Consider the following 18372-nt stretch of genomic DNA (forward strand, 5'->3'; position numbering starts at 1 on the left):
AAGGGAGAAGCAGATTATTTAGGGGATGAGAGGCTTGCAGAATCATGCAAAGTTTGTTGTGACGTGTGGATGCTTGAAACGCACATAGAGAGAAAAAGGACAGAGCACCCTTTATTGTGATATATTTGATGCAAGCATTGCAATGCTGCAGTTTTAGCAGGAACAGAGCATGCTCAGCCTATCCCCTAATACTCTGGACATGCTCAGAATTTTTTAAAAAAGTGATATTTTAAAACAATGCAGCGCATACTCAGATCCAACATCTTTATTTCAACAAACAAATGATCCTTATATACAAAGTTAGTGAGTCAACACACACTGAAAATAAAGATTAGTGTAAAACACGTTGCATAGTAATTCTTTGGAAGTTAAAAAAAGGCACTTTCCCCAAACTTCGTTTGCAAGATGAGGTTTCTCCTACCGTGCTTTCTGTGGCTAGGTCAATGCCCAGGTCCCTACGAGCAAGTTACAAAGAGCAGCAGTGGCCTTAGAGGCACAGATGCTGGCAGAGGGGGGAGCAATCACAGGACAGGACCCAGCTGCAAATACATCCCTCACTGATGCTCTGCGGGCTTAGGGAGAAGGAAAATGGTGAGGAGATCTGTGCAATACCAGCTCCCGTCAGCACTGACCACTGGCTCAACAACATCTGCAGGGCCACAAGTTTCCCAGTCCCTGAACTGGCAAAACTAGGGCTTTTCTAGACTTAACGACATCCACCCTCCACCACCCACAAAAAAAAGTTCTTTGGGTTCAAGGTTGCTTGCAGCAGTTCAACATAGTTTTTTCTCCCAAGTACAGAAGTGAATGCACAACCTCAAACGGAGTACGAATGTTCAAAGTTAATAGATGCACTAAACACCACTAATTTCTTGCCCAATTCTGGAAGGCTTCCAAAAGTGTCGATGGGGTATGTGTACACACATCACGATCCAGCTGTTCCCTATCTGCAAATGCAATTGTGCCTTTCTAAACACCCAAATATAAAAAAGGAAAGATGGCACATTTCTCCCCTAGAGTTCACATCTCTCAGAACACACCTTTGTTTTGAATATTCCCGGCCTGCTAAGGTAAAATGCTTAATAACATTCCCTGTTACAATTCTGGAGTGAAATTAAATTTTCTGTAAAAGGCAAAAAGAAATAAAATGTGTGGAGCCCTCGTGTTGCACAAATCCTTCCTTGCAGCAGTACCAACATATGGCTATGTTCAGGCTACTTCAAGGGAACTGGAACCTATTTTTTTTGGGGGGGGGTGTTATTTACGATGAATGCAGAAGTTGTGCAGATGTGCAGACAAAAAACCCCTTCAGAATGCCAACATTGGGGGCTGTAGCTGGGTGTGGGGAGGTGTAGTTAGGACAGAGCTCACCCACCGGAGCTGCATCTCAGGCAGACAAACTGTTCTGCAAATAAACATGCTCTGACTTGCATCTGAAACGGTGTCTCCCAGCCCTGCTTCCTTCAAATGTTCCCCCTCCTGTAGCTCCCCAGTCACCAGGCTCTCTGTAAGGAGCAGGGAAAATGTAGTGGGGCTTGAAGTAAATGAATGAAACAAGTATCTGGTCTGCAAAAAGAGTTTCTGAAGATGCAACTGCTGGAATAAGAGGCAGATCAAGGCAAGCAGACATCTGATGCAAGATTAGAGCTCGGCTTTCCCTCTGACAGTGGTCCCCAATGTTCTTCCCCCTGCCTTGCCCTGAACCTCATATGCTCAGCAGAACCCCCAATTTGCAGAGAAAGCAGAGCAGGACTCAGCCATCAAAGGACAAACAGCTGCCTGGATCCTCTGCTGCACACTGAGAACAAACTCAGAAATGGGGAGAAAAGTTACTTGAGATGTATTGGTCTGGGTGTGTGTGTGGGGGGGGGACTTTGGAGGGAGGAGGGTTTGGCTCCAATCCCAGAAGGTGGTTAGAATGCCAGCATCTTAGCTGCCCCCCTTCCGCCCCAAGTCGACTGGTCCCAATAAAGACACCTGCTGAAGGCAGTCAGCCCTGCTCCAGGTTATCTGCCACCCGGACAGCCGAGTAGGAGGTGGGGGCGTTGGACAACTGGCGGCCAAAAAATGAGGTAGTCCGGCGGGGTTTCACCCTCTTGATTTCTTTCCCTGGGAAGAGAAGCAGAAACTGTTCAACAACAGCAAGGCAGTACAGTCCAGGTCCGGCAGTGCAAAGATAACCATGGTTCCTACCCCAAGAGGAGCCTTGCCGGGGGGGGGTGTCGTTAAAAATATGTACTTCCCTCTAGTCCAGCACCGCGTTTTACTCAAGCAGAGCAGTGAAGTGACAACCCTCTTCAGAGTTCCTTATTCCAAGGACTCAGCAATCCGAGGTAGACTGCCCCTATGCTTGGAGGCTCTGTTTCTCTGGTTCGACCAACAGTCATCAAATCAGGGGTTTAATCTGACAATTGAATAGAACAGGGGTGGGGAACTGGTACACCTAGCCCAGCACCCCGACCCTGGGAAGCCCAAGAAGCAGGACATGAGTCGAACAGGCCCCCTCTCCTGCTCTTTGCAATTCCAAGCCACTGGCACCCAGGGACAGGGGGCTTCTGGTCCTGGAGGCTGTCTACAGCTCCATGAATTTGCCTCATCCCCGTTTAAAGCCATCCAAGTTGGTGGGCCATCGCTGCTTCTTGTGGGAGTGGGTTCCATAGTTTTATCGATGCACTTTGGTCTTTATTTTATTTATTTCCATGCCATATTGCGTTACAAACTGTGAACTTTGTGTAGAAGTGCTTGGTCCCTGGGTACAGGCAAAGTCTCCTACCCCTCCCTTACTTTTCACAGCACTCTTAAGAGACTGAGAAAGAAGAAGAAAAACCCTCTCTAGTCACCTCTTCCATATCATGCATGGTTTTAAACACCTCTTATCATGTTCCCACCTGACTTTTTTCCTAAGCCAAACAGCCCAAAGCGCTGTCCACCTGAGCCCCTGTGGTGTAGTGCAATAGTCTGGCAAACTAGGACCCGGGAGTCCATAGCTCAAATCCCCACTTGGCCATGCAGCTTACAGGGTGTCCCTGCCTCTCTCAGTTTAGCCTCCCTTACTGGGTTGTGGTGGGGATTAGATGAGGAGGGGAGAACCCTCTGTGCCACCTTGAGCTTCTTGCAGAATAAGGTGTGATATAAATGCAACAAAAGAAAATTGCAACGGCAGCTGCTCCAGCTGTTCGATCAATTTTGTCGCCCCTTTCCCCCTCAGTTCTTTGTGACGAGGCAACCGGAACTGCACACCGAGCTCCAAAAGAGTCACAACAGAGGCTTGTGTATACGCATTGTGATATTTGCCAGTTTCGTTTTTCCAATCCTTCTCATAACGCTGCTGTTGGGCTCCTGCTCTCAGCACCCCCAGCCTGGTGGGGCAATCGGTGAGGGATGCTGGAAGCTGTGGTTCTGCGACATCCGCCCCCTGAGATATGTTTGCGAGACGCCTGGGGAGGGGGCTTTTTTGGGGAGTCAAAAGACGGCATCAAAATAACGTAGTACAGTTGTACCTTGGCAGTCTAATGGAATCCGTTCCGGAAGTCTGTTCGACTTCCAAAACGTTCGAAAAACCAAATTGTGGCTTCTGATTGGCTGCAGGAAGCTCCTGCAGCCAATCAGAAGCTGCGGAAGCCCCGTCGGACATTCGGGTTCCAAAAGAACATTTGCAAACTGGAACAATCTCTTCCAGGTTTGCGGTGTTTGGGAGCCAAAATGTCTGAGTTCCAGGGCGTTTGACAACCAAGGTACGTCTGTACCTGGAAGGCCACAGGCTCTCTCTGTTGTTTCCCACAGTGGTCAACCGCAATCTACCCCTGGGAAGCCGAAAGACCCCACAAAAAATAACTTAACACCCCCCACCCCTAACATAGGCCGCATTGCCTCCTGCCCTCTCAACCACACAACCTTCCGCATCTGGCACCCACCCCGGCTCCCCCCTTTTGCCAACTTACCATCCTCAACGTAGTCTATGGTTGAAAGATGCTGGATCCGGCTGCAGAGGACGCTGTTCTGCCGCTGGAGCTTGGGGTGCCGCCTGCCAGTTGGGGGGCTCTGGGACGCAGAGGAGGAGGATGCAGCGCTGGGGTCCAGAGCTCCCCCCTCGGCAGCCGTGTTCAGCTCAATGCAATACTCTATCAGGCCGCTCATGAGTTCAGCCTGGAGGGAAGGAAGGAGCACCAGCTAACTGCAGCGGTTAAGAGTGTTGGGCTAGGGCCTGGGAGACCTGAGTTCAAATCCCTACTTGGTCATTATTGTTAGCATTGAATTATATAGTGCCATCAATGTGCATGGCTCTGCGCACAATTAAAACAAGAAGTCCTACTCGCAAAGCTCACTGAATGACCTTGGGCCAGTCACTATTTGAAGTTAGTAATATTATATAATTATTTATATTTCCTCTTGGCTTTATCTTCCTCGCAGGGTTGTTGTGAGGAGGACAAGGTGGGGGCTATGCCATCTTGAGCTCCTTGGAGGAAAGGCAGAATAAAAAGTACAATAAATAAATACATTTAAAAACACAGCTGCTTTCCTTATGAAAGTCTTGGGGCACCTTATATTCTTACAAGCTGGGCCCCAAGACGAGGCATCTCTTAACCCGGAAGAGATGGGCTAAATTCTCCATGCAAAGTGAGAATTGCTTCTGTGGCCAGACATTTTGTGGAGGATCATTGCTGGAAAGTCAGCACGTCACTTATTTTGTTTCATTGTGTTAAATACTAAGAAGATAAAAAAGTGTTGCTCTTCCAAATAAGGGTTTGGTGCTTGCTAGTTATTCATGCATGCATGAGCACAGCAATGCTTCTGAATACCAGCTGCTGGAAAGCACAGGAGGGGAGAGGGCTCGTGTTCGAATCCCGCTTGCAGGTTTCCCAAAAGAGGCATCTGATTGGCCACTGCAAGAAGAGGATGCGGGCCACTGGCCTGGTCCTGCGGGGTCTTCTTAGGTTCTTACCTGCTTGGAGTAGATCTTCAGGAGTTTGTTGACGGGCGTGCCCTCGTTCTCCCCATCAAACTCCAGCCAAAGGATGTGCTCTTCCTCGTTGGGGAAAGTGTGGTCCCAGGACAGCTCCTGGAAGGCCAGGCCAAGCAAGATGTGCTGCCGGGAAGGGGTGTACAGAAAAGACGGTTAGTGTGCAAGGGGTGCAAGTGTGTGTGTGTGTGTGTGTGTGTGTGTGTGTGTCCCTCCCTGTGGAACACCCTCCCTTCAAATGTCAAGTAAATAAAGAATTACACAACTTTTTGAAGACATCTGAGGGCAGCCCTATACTGGGAGGTTTTTAATGCTTGATGTTTTCATTATCTTTTTAGATATGCTGTAAGGTGCCGAGAGTGCTTGGGGAAACCCAGCCAGTTGGGCAGGGTATAAATAATAAAATTAGTATTAATTAGTATTACAGTGGTACCTCGGTTTATGAACTTAAACCGTTCCAGAAGTCCGTTCTTAAACTGAAACCGTTCTTAAACCGAGGTGCGCTTTCCTGAATGAGGCCTCCCGCCGCCGGTGCCCTTCCACCATTCGGATTCCGTTCTTAGACAGAGGTAAAGTTCTCAAACCAAGACACTATTTCCGGTTTTGCGGAGTTTGTAAACCAAATCGTTCTTAAAACCTGACTGTTCTTAAACCGAGGTACCACTGTATTATTGGCTCAAAAGAACACACTTCCCCAAGACTGGGCACCTGGACTCTTTAAGAACAGGAAAAGGACCCCCCAACACACCGCTTACTGAAAAGGTATCTCTTTAAACTGAAAGTACCGGTATCTAAAGTATTTTATTTCTTATACAAATATAGAGGCACCTCACATTTGTTCAGTGATACCAGTATATGCAAACATCTGGCTCCTTTAAGATTATGCAGAACCTTTTATTTCAATGATGATGGAACTCACAGGATTGAGAATACTTAAAAAAAAGTCTTCCTTTTTTTGTAAAGGAACTTTTGTATGAGTTAATACTTTATGATTCCTTTGGGAACAGTGTTGGACATTTTTGACCTTCCAGGCTGTGATGCTCCATAGTCTAGATCTCCAAATTTTTGCTTTATTTCTTTTCACACACACACACCCATTTTTTGGTTAATAAATAAATAAGGAAGGGAAGGGAAGGGCCCCAAGGCACCACTTCTTCCTTTTCCAACAAGTCCCTCACCCCTCCTCCATATTGCAAATTCTGCAAAACAGCCCAGGCCACGAAGCAGGAAGGGGCTCTGGGGCCTGGAGAGCTGCAGAGGGCTTAGCTCACAAAATCAGCCCTGGTCCTGAGAGAAAGAGCGCAGGCCCCAGTGAGAGGAGAACTGGCTCACCCCTGACCTAAAATCACAGAATTGTAAAGTTCATAGAATCATAGAGCTGGAAGGGACCCCCAGGGTCATCTAGCCTAACCCCCTGCAATGCAGGAATCTTTTGAGTTTACCTTCTCCTTGCTGTCGATGATGGAGACGCCCTCCAGGCTGATGGCAACCACTACCGCCTTGCGCCCTCCCCGATGCAGCAGGCCCTGGGCGGGCTTGTCAATTTCCCCATAGAAAAAGGCACATCTTGAAGGGAGGGAAGGAAAACAAAGAGAGAATTGCAAGTGGGGAATCTCAAGCACAGACAGGAGGGCTGGTGTGATCAGGTCCTGGTTGCTTAAGAACTTCCCATTGGGACATCTGGGTTAGCCACTGTGGGAACGGGATGCTAGACTAGACGTGCCTCCCTTGACCCGATCCAGCAGCCGGGCTCTTCTTATGCCCTCGTGGAACCTCCAGGTCCAAAGGCAGTCTATCTGGATTCACTGGTTCTTAGGGGCATTTGGCTGCTGCAAGAACAGGATGCTGTTCAGCAGGCAGAGAACGCGCAGACAGCCCATGAACATGGCAGCCAGCAAGGCCAGGGCACCCTGACAGAAACCACCCTGTGGTTTGTCATGCTGGCATCCCGGTTGCCCATTCCGCATCCCCACTCCCATTCCCACAACCACCAATCCACCAGACTCACCCGTAATGAGGCAGTTCGTGGCACTTCTGCAGGTAGGAGTGGTAAAGCTTGCGCAGGGCAGCCCGGTCCTCGCAGGCCTCCTCCTCTTCAGGCAACTCCCGGAAAGCTCGCAGCAGGCCCTGTTCGTCTGCAGGCGAGTGGGCACTGCCTCGCTTCCACAGGGACGAGAGGAGTCTGTGGCCTCTTCGGCAAAGGTGGGAAGGCAGGAAAGAGTCCAGCCTCTCTCTGAGGTGGGAGGAAAAAGCTCATTCAGCACAGGGTAAGGCATAGCTCCCTCTGCCCCCCACAAAGCTCTGTAGGGTGCAGGTTACAGCCCTACAGGGTTTTCCTCATGAGGGGCCACTCTAAAACAGTGGTTCTATAAACTCATTCCCAGTGCCCCCACCCCATATAATATTAATTAATTAAATTAATAATAATAATAATAATAATAATAATAATAGTACCCTGCCCATCTGGTGATTCTAACAAAACACCAAGCATTAAAACTCTTTTTGATACAGTATAGGAATACCTATAAAAAGCATTGTTCACAATAGCAGTTTGCATGACACACTAAGGAAGACAATCACACAATAAAATTTAAAAGAGTTAACAATTAATTGCACATTTATTCACAATTCATTTTTAGCCTACTGTTATAACTTCTCAAATGTCTAGCAATGATTTTATTGTTTTATCCTTTGGGTAAAGTGCTTTGAGGGTTGTTTTTACAATCAAGCGGTATGTTAAATTTTACAAAACAATAAAAATAATGTAAAATCCAATTAAAACTATGTAAGTTAATGTAAGCCCTTCAGATGCCCTAAACAGATATGCACGCTAAACCAATGCCCATTATGAAATATGCTCAGATGCATTCGGGGCAGGGAGGTCCTCAAGACCAGTGGACTTTGCCAATACAAAACTGGGACAGGTAAGAACCTCAGACCAAAAGTAATCTACCCCTGGACAGGCCCATTCTGAATGCCTCCTGCTTGCCTGAGTTGGGAAAGAGCTGTGCATATGCAGAAGTGTAGAAGCCTCTGACATTTGGGTTGCTAGAATGCAAACTACTGTAGAAAGCCACTTCCACATCTGGCCACATCCATGGGCATGCGGCCCCCAGAAGGCTGCCCATGAAGGAATGCGGCCCTCCAGCTGGAAAAAGGTCTCTGTTTGCATCATTATCCCACAGTTCTCATGTGAACACACTCCAAGCCTTCTGCTTCCTTCTCTTCTCACAGCCCCTGACCATGGGCATCTCCCCTGCCTTCTCCCCCTCCGAGCCATGAGGCCAGTGGGCAGTTCCTGGCAGCTGACGAACTATTTGGAAACATCCGCCCACGGAATACCCTTTGGCGACTCTCTCCCATGCACTTCCCAGAAGGGACAATGGGAGATTGTGCAGGTCGCAATTTGTACAGCTGGGCTGGCATTCCTCAAGGGTAAGATGGCCTTAGCAGCTGCCAGCGCCAGTCCACCAAGCCCCCTCTCCAATCAGGATGCAGAGTTCAAAATGCACCCGTGCCACAAAGGTCACCAAGAAATAGTACAGAGCAAAGAGCAATGCATGTGCTGGCCAGCCGGCCTCGCATTTCGCTCGTATGGGGCTGAATCAGCTGCAAGCCCTTCCTGTGGTTGGACCATAACTTAATAAGAGCCTGCTGGATAAGTCCCAGGGCCCATCTAGTCCAGCATCCTGTTCTCATAGTGTACAGCCAAATGCCCCTATGCAAAACCCACAAGTGGGAACCGAGCACAAGAGGATCCTCCCCTCCTGTGGCTTCCAGCAACTGGTATTCAGAAGCATTGCTGCCTCGGTCTGTGGAGGCCCAGCATAGCCATCCTGGCTAGTAGCATTTGACATCCCTCTCCATTCATTTGTGTAATCCTCTTTAAAAGTCATCCAAGCTGGTGGCCATTACTGCCTCATGCAGCATTGAGTTCCATAGTTTAACTGCACGATGCATAAATACAGTAAGTCCTGATCCTTCCAACATTCAGCTTTGCTGGATGTCCAGGAGTTAAGAGAGAGGAAGAAAATCTTCTCTATCCAGGCATCATTTTATAAACTTCTATCAAGTCGCCTCTTGCCTGCCTTTTATCTAAAGTAAGAAGTCCGAAACCCTTTCTCGGTAGGGGTTCTGTTCCACCCGCAGGATCATTTGGGCCACCCACATGACACCCATGGACATCTCCCACAAGTGATGCACAGGCCAGGGATTGAACCTGGGATCTTTGGCACACAAAATGGATGCTATGTCTCAGAGGCGCGCACACACACACTCTCCTTTCTTAAGGCTTGTGAAGAGTCTGGAGGCCAAGAGCAGCCTGCTTGTAGTAGCCATGCTTGAAACCATGCTTTTGGGGCTGTGGGTGGGCTGGGCTGCTGTGCTCAGCCGGAGCACAGGACCAGCAGGAGAGGGCTCTTTCATCACAAGTCCATGCTCAGATGGACACAACCACAAACACACAGCATTATTGCAACTTAAATAGCAGCTGGTGCTGAGGGCAGCCCGCAATCCCCATGTCTATCCGTGCAAAGCACTGCTAATGTCCCCCTTGTCCTGGCAACATTGCAGCCCACAAACAAGATTCAAATGTTAAGAGGCCTCCAGCTCAGTCCCCCCCCCATGGGCATCCTGAAGAACAGGCTGCAAAGCTCCCACTTCCTCTACTCGTCCCCCAAGACCAAAAAACGAAACCCCAAAATGGTTTGTGACAGAGTAATTGGTAAACAAGAGTTTATTGTGCACCAAGGAAGGCAGCTGAGATCATCCATCACTAGCTTCCTCTTAAAAACAATAAGGTTGAGAGGAAAGCACAGCAAGTACTCTTGAGTAGGCGAAGAGAGCATTGTGCCCTGCAGATGATGCTGGACTAAACTCCCCATCAGTCCCAAACAGCATGGCCGGGATGATGGGAGTTTTAGTCCACGGGGAATGGAGGGTGCTTTCACCAGCTACCCCTGTTCTAGAGTGCCAGGTCAACAAGAATGGTCCACATAGCTTCGCTATGAAATTACAAGGCAAGCAACTACTTCAAAGGTGCCTGGAGACAAGTCACATTTTCTTCAGACATACCACACTAAGATTTTTGGCCATGTTAGGCGACAGACACAAAAACAGGTTCCCGGCTCCCAATGGATCGTGTTTGAATCAGCCAACGGGGGACGCCAATTCATTAGGCAATGAAAATGTCCCTTAAACGATGGGCCGGAGGCAAAAATTCTAAAGACACGTTTCTTTTGAATTAACAGCCTGTCTGATCAAGAAATCACCGGCTTCTTAATTAGATTTCTACCCTTTTGGGACCCTACGGAACAGAGTGAAAAAAAACTGGAAAGGATCAGAGCAAGTCAGCAGAGGGACTTCTAAGCAGACAACAGATCTTTTTAGACAAGTATAAATTAGGGATTTTAATTAAAATGGATTATATTTTTAATTATGATTATTTTGTTCTCAATTCCAACTTGTGTAATGAATATTATATAGTGGAATAGTTTCACCTGGAGTTGTGAAGGCCACTAGTGCTAGCTCACTAAAGTTGACGGCCGACCTCTTCTTCTCAGAAAAGTGTGACTGTATACACAACATACATTAAGCCACATGACTCCCCCCAAAGAATCCTGGGAATTGTAGTTTGTTAAGCATGGCTGAGACTGAAGCTCGGGGGGGAGCAAACTACAGTTCCCATTCTTCTTCTCTTTTTTTTGGGGGGGGAATGTGCATTAAATGCGTTTTCAACATATGGTGTGCATGGTAGTCTTTTGAGTGCTCTTGGGTCCTTCACTGGCCCCCTTTCACCTACTCCCAGCCCCCCAGCTTGCCCTCCCTCCACTTGGGGACAGGGTGTGAGCTGTCTTCCTTCAACTTGCATTTGGGTTCCATCTAACCCTAGGGATTCCATTGCTGCGGTTGGAATGTCTCCCCACACACCTTTCCTTACCGTCCACACCACTCACGGGGGTTGATTGTGCTACCTCCTCCCTTTTTTTTTGCCTAACCCTTTTAGTGATTCTCCAAATTCTACCAGATCAGACCACAAAGTAAGACAATTTAATACTCACCCCCCAAAAATGTTTCCAATGCTTGATGTGCCCAAAGTTTCCTCTAGTGTGCTGCTGTGTTTTTCCTAGTTGTTCACATTGCTTCCTCCGATTAACCTTATATTACAATTTTTGTTGTTTTAAAACTTATTATCCTTAACCATCGCTATCCACTTGCCAATTCATGCACATGCAACATTTTAGGCGTTTGCAAATATTGCACCCTCCTTCTATTATCTGGCCATTTCTGATGCCTCAAGAGCCCTTCAGAGCCCCTCCTATTTGCCTCCCCCAGCCCCACCTTACACAGGCCCAATGCCGCCTCCCATTCAGAGCTGAGCACCCCACAGATCTCAGCCCCACAGCTGTGTCCACTTACTTCAAGAAACTGGCGTGTGCTGCTCCGGATCGTAGCGCCCCAAGTTCACCCGCAAACCAAGGCTCCCAGCACCTCGCAGTCCGCCAGGTCACAAGGGTACCCGCCCTTCCAGGATGTTGTACTTAGCTTCTCATACAAGAGACGCAGGACAGCTTCATCCTGGATCTTGAGACGGGAAGATGAGGAAGAGGATAGGCACACAGACAGCAAGCAGATTCAAAAGCCAAACAGGGGAAGGGGCAGAGAATGTAAGAAGAGGCTGCAGGATCAGGCCAGTGGCCCATCTGATCCAACATTCCTGTTCTCACAGTGGCCAAGTGTAATGAATCAGATCTAAGTTAGGGGCTGTTCAGAGACCCACGAGGTTTATAGGAGTTATGGGCTCCCCAGTTTGAGTGGCAGATACCCCTTGGAGGCGGGACATTCCACTATTTAAAAGGAGGGAGCAGCCGTTAGAGAGGTGTGTGTGTGAGAGGGTTGGAGAGTGGTGACTGAAGAAGGAGGGGTGTGGGGCGAGGTTAGGTTTAGGTTAGGTTAGGATTGTTGAAGATGTGTTTATGTTGATGGAAAAGAAGAATCTACACTGTTAAGAAACTAAGCTTATGAACCTATACTGAAACCGTTATGCTCTGTAATAAATAAAGATATCTTGTTGTTGAGCCCAAGGAAATATTGTCGTTCTTTTGGTCCAGCGAGGGTATATAAGCCTTGAGGAGGGGAACTCAGGAAAAGGGCAAAACCAACCTGAAAGGCGATAAGTTTGTGTCTTAGAGTTCCCTCAGGAGGGGCTAGCGGCGGAAAACCTAGTATTGCCACAGAGTTGCTAAGAGGGCTTAGCCAACTGATATAGTGAGGGGATCTAATGAAGAGAGACCCCGAACTGTAGACAAAGGAGTGGTTTAACCCCGAAGCCCAGAGCAGTGGATATAACCGGGCCACGGCTGCTGGACAGGAAAACTCCCGTTACTAAGAAGTTCCCAGTTTATTAATCAAAGGGAAAGGTAAAAACAGACGGAACTCAGAGGGACAGGTGGGGTGCATGGTAATTTGACCCAGAACACCTGAATAAAAATTCACTTAGTAACAAGGGGAGAGTCTGAAGGGGAGGTTCGTCGCACCAAGCCAATGCCTCAAAGATGAAATTCTCAAGCAGGATGCGAGAACATTGAGCAACACTCTCCCGTCCTGGGGTTTCTAGCAACTGTTATTCAGAAGCACTGCTGCTTCCAACTGCAGAGGCCAGAGCACAGTCAATAGACCTCTCCTTCATGAATCTGTCGTACAGTGGTGCCCCGCTAGACGAAAATAATTCGTTCTGCGAAAATTTTCGTCTAGCGGGTTTTTCGTCTTGCGGAGCGGCAATGACAGCCGCGCTCCGCAAAACGAAAAAAAAAAAAAAGACGAAAATTTTTCGTCTTGCGAGGCAGCCCCATAGACTTTTTCGTCTTGCGGGGCAGCCTTCCGCTAGACGAATGCCTTCGTCTAGCGAGTTTTTCGTCTTGCGAGGCATTCGTCTAGCGGGGTACCACTGTACTGTGCAGATCAATGGCACTACCTAGAGAGTAAAGAATACTATGCAATTAGAGGATACCATTGGGAGAACTCACCTGGGCCTCCTTCTTCTTTGGGAAAAAGATGTTCCTTCGGAATTGCAGTGATGGCTCATCGTGCAGAGGAGAAAGAGAACCTAAGAACTGTGCTGCTGGATGAGGCCAGTGGCAACAGCAGCAACTCTCCACCTCCCAGGGTTTCCAGCAACCTGGGATTCAGAAACACTGTTGCCTCCAGCAGTAGAAGGCACGAGCATAATTCTGCCCTCCACGAATTTGTCTAATTAAAAGAAGCAGGAGACCAGCTGCAGCTCAAGAATTTGGCTATATTGGGGCACGTCAAAAGCAAAGCAGCCTCTCCTGCAGGCACCGATAAACAACCAGCAGCCCCAGAAAGCTGTGAGTCGCGAGAACCCTGCAGTGCTGGCTGCTCCCAGGGGAAGCCATACCCGCCCATGGCATTGCCAGGCAGGCTGCCACAGAAGGGACCCCACCCCACGTCCCCAACAGCCTCCAGAACTACTGTGCAGATTGGGCCCGGCTTGCCCAGCTAGGCATCCCTCCCCTCTAGGAAGGGAGGCTGCAGCCAGCAGGCCCCCAAACTCTCTGCCCGGTTGCAGCAGAAGAGTAGGAGGAGGCCAGCAGCTTTGGTTGCCGGAGGAGGGAATTTTGCTCACATCCACACCTTCGAAGATCTCATCCTTGGAGCAGCTGGTGAAGCGGAAGAGGAGGTCCTGCCACTGACGGCAGACCTTGTAGGGCTGGTGTTTGGGCTTCAGCTGCAGTTCTGCCAAGATAAGAGAGGGGGGCACTCAGCAGGCTCCCTAGAGACTCACCTCTCCAGCCAAAGGGAAGGCTAAAGGCTAAAGCATTAATTTCCAAAGCCCTCAGAGTGCCTCAGAGACTGCTTGGACCCTTCAATCTCATCTCACTGAGACCATTTGCAAGAACAGTGCTGGGTCGTTCCCCGAGCTGGCAAAGCTCACTTGATAACAAGAGGAAACACAGTGTCATCAGCCCATTCCACACTCTATGACCCCCATTTGGATAAAGTGTTTTCATGCGCTTCCTATTTTGTCTCTGTTTTGGGGCCCAATTCTATGGAACTCCCTGCCACTAGAAATCAAGCAGGCACCATCCCTGCTAAGTTTAAGACACCTGGCTAAAACAAGTGAACATTCCAGCAAGCCTTTTGCACCGTGTATGCTGCTCAGATGTTTTCATCTCTGTTGCTTAATTTGAGTTCTAAATTTTGTATATTCTGTAAACTATTTTGAGACACCAATGCAGTTAGCTGTGACTCCTACACTGCAGGGAACTGCAGAAACTCAGCTATATAATCTAATCACCACAATGGAATGTTTAGACACCATTTCCCCCTTGGTGGAGCTTGTGATGATGATGATGATTTTCTTTTCTTTTCTATACCGCTTTATATTTTAAACAATGAATCTGAAAGCAGTTGCAACACATTAAAACATGAAATAAAACAATACAGAATAAAACAAATGCAAGCTCCAAGGAATATATTTTAGATCCTTTTCTAAGCGACATTTTGCTTTCCCAGTCGCCAACCTGGCATCTAGAGATCTCCATTTGGTCGCAATTGGACCCGCACCTGTTGTAGAAACGCGCCTGGTGCCTGGCTAACACTGGGGGTTGGAATGGATGACCCTTTGGGGTCCCTTCCAACTCTGCAATTCTATGATTATATGAACAGCAGGGCTATATTTTTTTAGAAAAATAATCAAACATGAGAAGAGCCCTTCTGCCGAAGGGGGCCCATCTAGTCCAGCATCTTAGTCTCACAGCAGACAACCAGATGCCCGAATAGGGAGCCCCAAAGCAGGACCTGGAATTTGGTTTGTATGGTGCTCATTACACTAGCAACACATTTTTACACAGCAATGCATCTGTAACAAGGGAAATGGTGTGTGGGTTTTTGGAGGGAAGTTCCAAAGAAAAATATGTATCCATGGTTGCTGAAGTTAGGTCAGCAAGTTTAGCACCTAAGCCCAGATGTTGGCTTAGGCTGAGAGAATGGTAGATTGCTCAAAGCAACCTTGGGGTCTCCTGCCACAAGCAACTTTCGAACCTGGGACTCGCTTGACTCACACCTTTGTCATCGACTCAGGTGCAGGAGCTCTCAAAAGCAGATTTGCAGCTTACATCCTGCAATCAGTTTGTGAAGTGCCAGGAACCAGCAGTTCACCCATGGGAAAGGCACTCTACACATGCTCAGGTGCACTTTCTTCTGGGGTTAAGGAACATGAGAAGGTGGGTGCGAGAGGAAGGCACTTTGCACACGCTCTGGGGAGCTAGGAGCAGCGACAGAGTTAAGGGCTCGTTTAGAAAGGAGCCTCAGAGCCTTACCAAGAAAGGGTGAAACCAGCCACAGAGAAAATAACTCCAGGGCCCCCTCAGGCAACCTTAGGGTTTCCAAGACAATCCGATGGAGCTCGTGGGCTGTGACTGACGGCAGGTTGTCCACTGTTAGCCGAACCACCGTGTCATCGATCAGGTACACCAGGACGTCCAGGTCTGGGACAAGAGAAGGAGGATTGGGACACCAGCACATATCTTGCAACTGAGCAGAGGTCACAGGAGATCCAGATTCCTGCTAAACTCCCACCCCGTTTTCCGTGCAAACGACGCAAGAGACCCCAAAACCAACAATCTCCATCACTTTTCAGATGAAGGAACCTGATGCAGTCAGGTCTCAAAGCATTCCGTGCTGGCATCGAAACCAGACTGCTTGACCACACATGCGTCCACTTGGCCGCTTTGATTTGCCAGATAATACCTGCTCTGTATTTGTTAAGAAACAGATATTTTAGTGTGGCAGCACCTGAACTTTGGAACTCCCTGCCGAATGACATCATTGTATTCTTTTCGGCACCTGCTGAGAACATTTTAAGTAAATAAGGAGAGCCTGCTGGATCAGGCCAAAGGGGGCCCATCTATTACAGCATCCGCTTCTTATAGCGGCGAACCAGGTACCCCAATGGGAAACCGGCAAGCAGAACTTGAGCACAAGAGCCCCCCCTCCCCTCCTGTGGTTTTCAGCAACTGCTTTTCAGAAGCATTACTGTCTCCATTTTTTATTTTTTTTGGGCAAACCTACCCAGGTATGTAGAAGGCTGACATGTAATGTTTTTAGCTTATTGCCAATTTCAATTATTATTTGAATGTTTCAAATAGCTGTCTTTTAAAATGTCAGGTAATGCTAAATAATAAAAAGTAATAAATATTGGCAAGTACTTGCCAATCATTTTTAATGATTTCTATGCAATTTTACACACATTTTAACTACCAAGCAAAACTAAATTATATTACTTTAACCAAAATATATTTTGAATTCCCAAGTCACGTTACAACTTTTTAGGTCGCCTCATTTTTTGGAATTTGAAAGCTGAAGAATTTGACATGCCCTGCTCCCTACCACCCACGGAACAATGTGGCCTATCAAGCAAAAGGCAGGACCTTGAAGATCTTGAGGGTTTATCCCACAACCACAAACCCCAACCCTGCTCAGCCCTGTTCCCTCCCAGCATCTGGTGTATGAGGTTCGAGAAACCCCCTGAGGTGCCTACCCACCCCCTTTCTAGGCCCTTTCTTTGGCCTCTCCCCCTTCTCACTCACTTCGGGGTCCTGCGGAAGAGATGCTGCTCCGCTGGGAGTGGTCCTCTGTGCTTTGGGGTACGCCGAGCCGGTCCCCCTCCATCTGCAGAGACAAAGCAGGTGCACATCTGAAATGTGAGGAATTGGGTGCGGGTTCAAATCCCAGCTGCAGGATATACTTGAAGAGAGGAAGTTGACTCGTAGTGGATTGAAGGTGCCTTACACCGTGTGTCTGGTAAACCACACAGCAAGTTCGCAGTTGCTATGCTACACTGACTGGCTTCCAGGGTTACAGGCAGGTGGCATTCCCAGCTCCACCCACCCACCTGTGCCTTATACTGGTCCATCTAGCTCAATGCTGTTTTCACTGACAGGCAGCAGTGGCTCTCCAGCGTTTCAGGCTGGAATTGGTGCAGTTAAAAAGACACCCCCTCCCCGACTGTGGATGCAGCGCAGGTTTTGATGTCCTGCGGCCTCTCAGGATGGCCCTCCTACCTGTGCAAGGGGGAGGTCAGAAGGCTGCATGTCCGTCCGTCCCCCCGTCCCCAGTTTTTTCTAGTGCTACTGCTAAACACTTTCCTTCCTCCCTGTCCCCAGCGGCCAGCCGCAATCGGAAGGAAGGGCTCTGCACCCACTTCCGCGCCCTTTCCCTTTGTTTCCCCACCCCGACCAACTTTCTCCCGTCTCCAGCAAGTGGAGATTGCACTCCTCTCGGGGCAGGGTCCTAGGAAATCCCCTGCCCAGCTCCGCTGGACCCAGAGCGCGGAGGGGCGTGGCTAGGCGCTGCGCTACCCAGGTGAGCCGGACAGAGGGTGCCGGAGCCTTGCCCAGGTGGGTGGGGGCCAAGTGAGATGGGGAGGGGGCTCACTCAGAGCAGAGGGGAGAGAGAAAGTCCCTAGGAGACGGCAGCCGGGGCGGGGGAAGCGCGCAGCCTACCTGTCCGCCAGTTTCACCTGTGTCCTCCTTTTCCTTCCTGCTTTCGTTGCAAGGAGGAAAGTTCTGCAGTTCTAACAGGGGAACCACCCACGTTGCGTCTGGCGTCACTCCTTCCGAACTCGCCTATTGGCTGCTCCTGCCAACCCAGGAATTTTACCAGGGAGGAGAAGAGAGAGGAGAGGGAAACTGCGCACGCGCGCGAGAGAGAGCGCGGCGGGGTTTCCCCACCCCCAATTGTGGGGACGTCACGGCGGGAGGCTGGCTCGGGTGATTTGTGACGCGCTTGTAATCGGGGGATTACGGTAGGTAGCTGGGGAACGGGCAGCCGCTTGAGCGCCGCGTGGAGAGAAGAGCTTTCCAAGACGGGGCTCCAGCTGCCTGCAGCAGCTTTTTGCCCTCTCTTTAAGAGTCTCCGCCCATCGAGCTCAAAGGATTTTTTTCGTTCCTTGGCTTCCGCACTCACCGCCCGTTTATGATTGAACGTGTGAAGCGAGGAACACGTCCGATTTTGCGCGCGTGTGTGTATCCCTTGTTTCAGATATTCCATAAGGCTCTTCACTAGAATGGAGCACGTGGGCAAGCAGGATTCGAACAGAGCACTATCCCCTTCTGTGGTTTCCAGCAGAGCGTAGCCTCTCAATGAATTGGTCCAGTCCTCTCTTAAAGCCTTCCAAGTTGGTGGCCATCACTGCCTCACGTCACGCTGGAGCGAGTTCCACACTTCAACTCTGCGATGCATAAATAAGTCCTTTTATCTGTCCTGATCCTTCGTTGGGTGACTAATGCATTCCAGTATTATGAGAGAGGAGGCAAAACTTCTCTGTACAGTATCCACTTTCCGCAGCTCATGCATGATATTATAAACTTCTCTCTCTTTACTCACCTTTT

At 48.9% G+C, this 18372-nt stretch overlaps 1 protein-coding gene across 1 annotated transcript; it reads right to left on the minus strand.

The window, feature by feature from the left end:
* Positions 1-249: 249 nt before the first annotated feature.
* FRMD8 (FERM domain containing 8) lies at positions 250-17606 on the minus strand. Its single transcript, XM_033174890.1, is given in 12 exon segments — positions 250-2109; positions 3942-4146; positions 4943-5086; positions 6403-6526; positions 6969-7212; positions 11378-11428; positions 11431-11542; positions 12985-13044; positions 13614-13714; positions 15301-15468; positions 16570-16651; positions 17502-17606. Coding segments are annotated over 11 exon segments (1410 nt in total). The 5' UTR covers positions 17502-17606; the 3' UTR covers positions 250-1990.
* Positions 17607-18372: the final 766 nt, after the last annotated feature.

The sequence above is a fragment of the Lacerta agilis genome, chromosome 17, assembly GCF_009819535.1.
Source record: "Lacerta agilis isolate rLacAgi1 chromosome 17, rLacAgi1.pri, whole genome shotgun sequence".
In the NCBI taxonomy this organism is placed as follows: Eukaryota; Metazoa; Chordata; class Lepidosauria; order Squamata; family Lacertidae; genus Lacerta; species Lacerta agilis.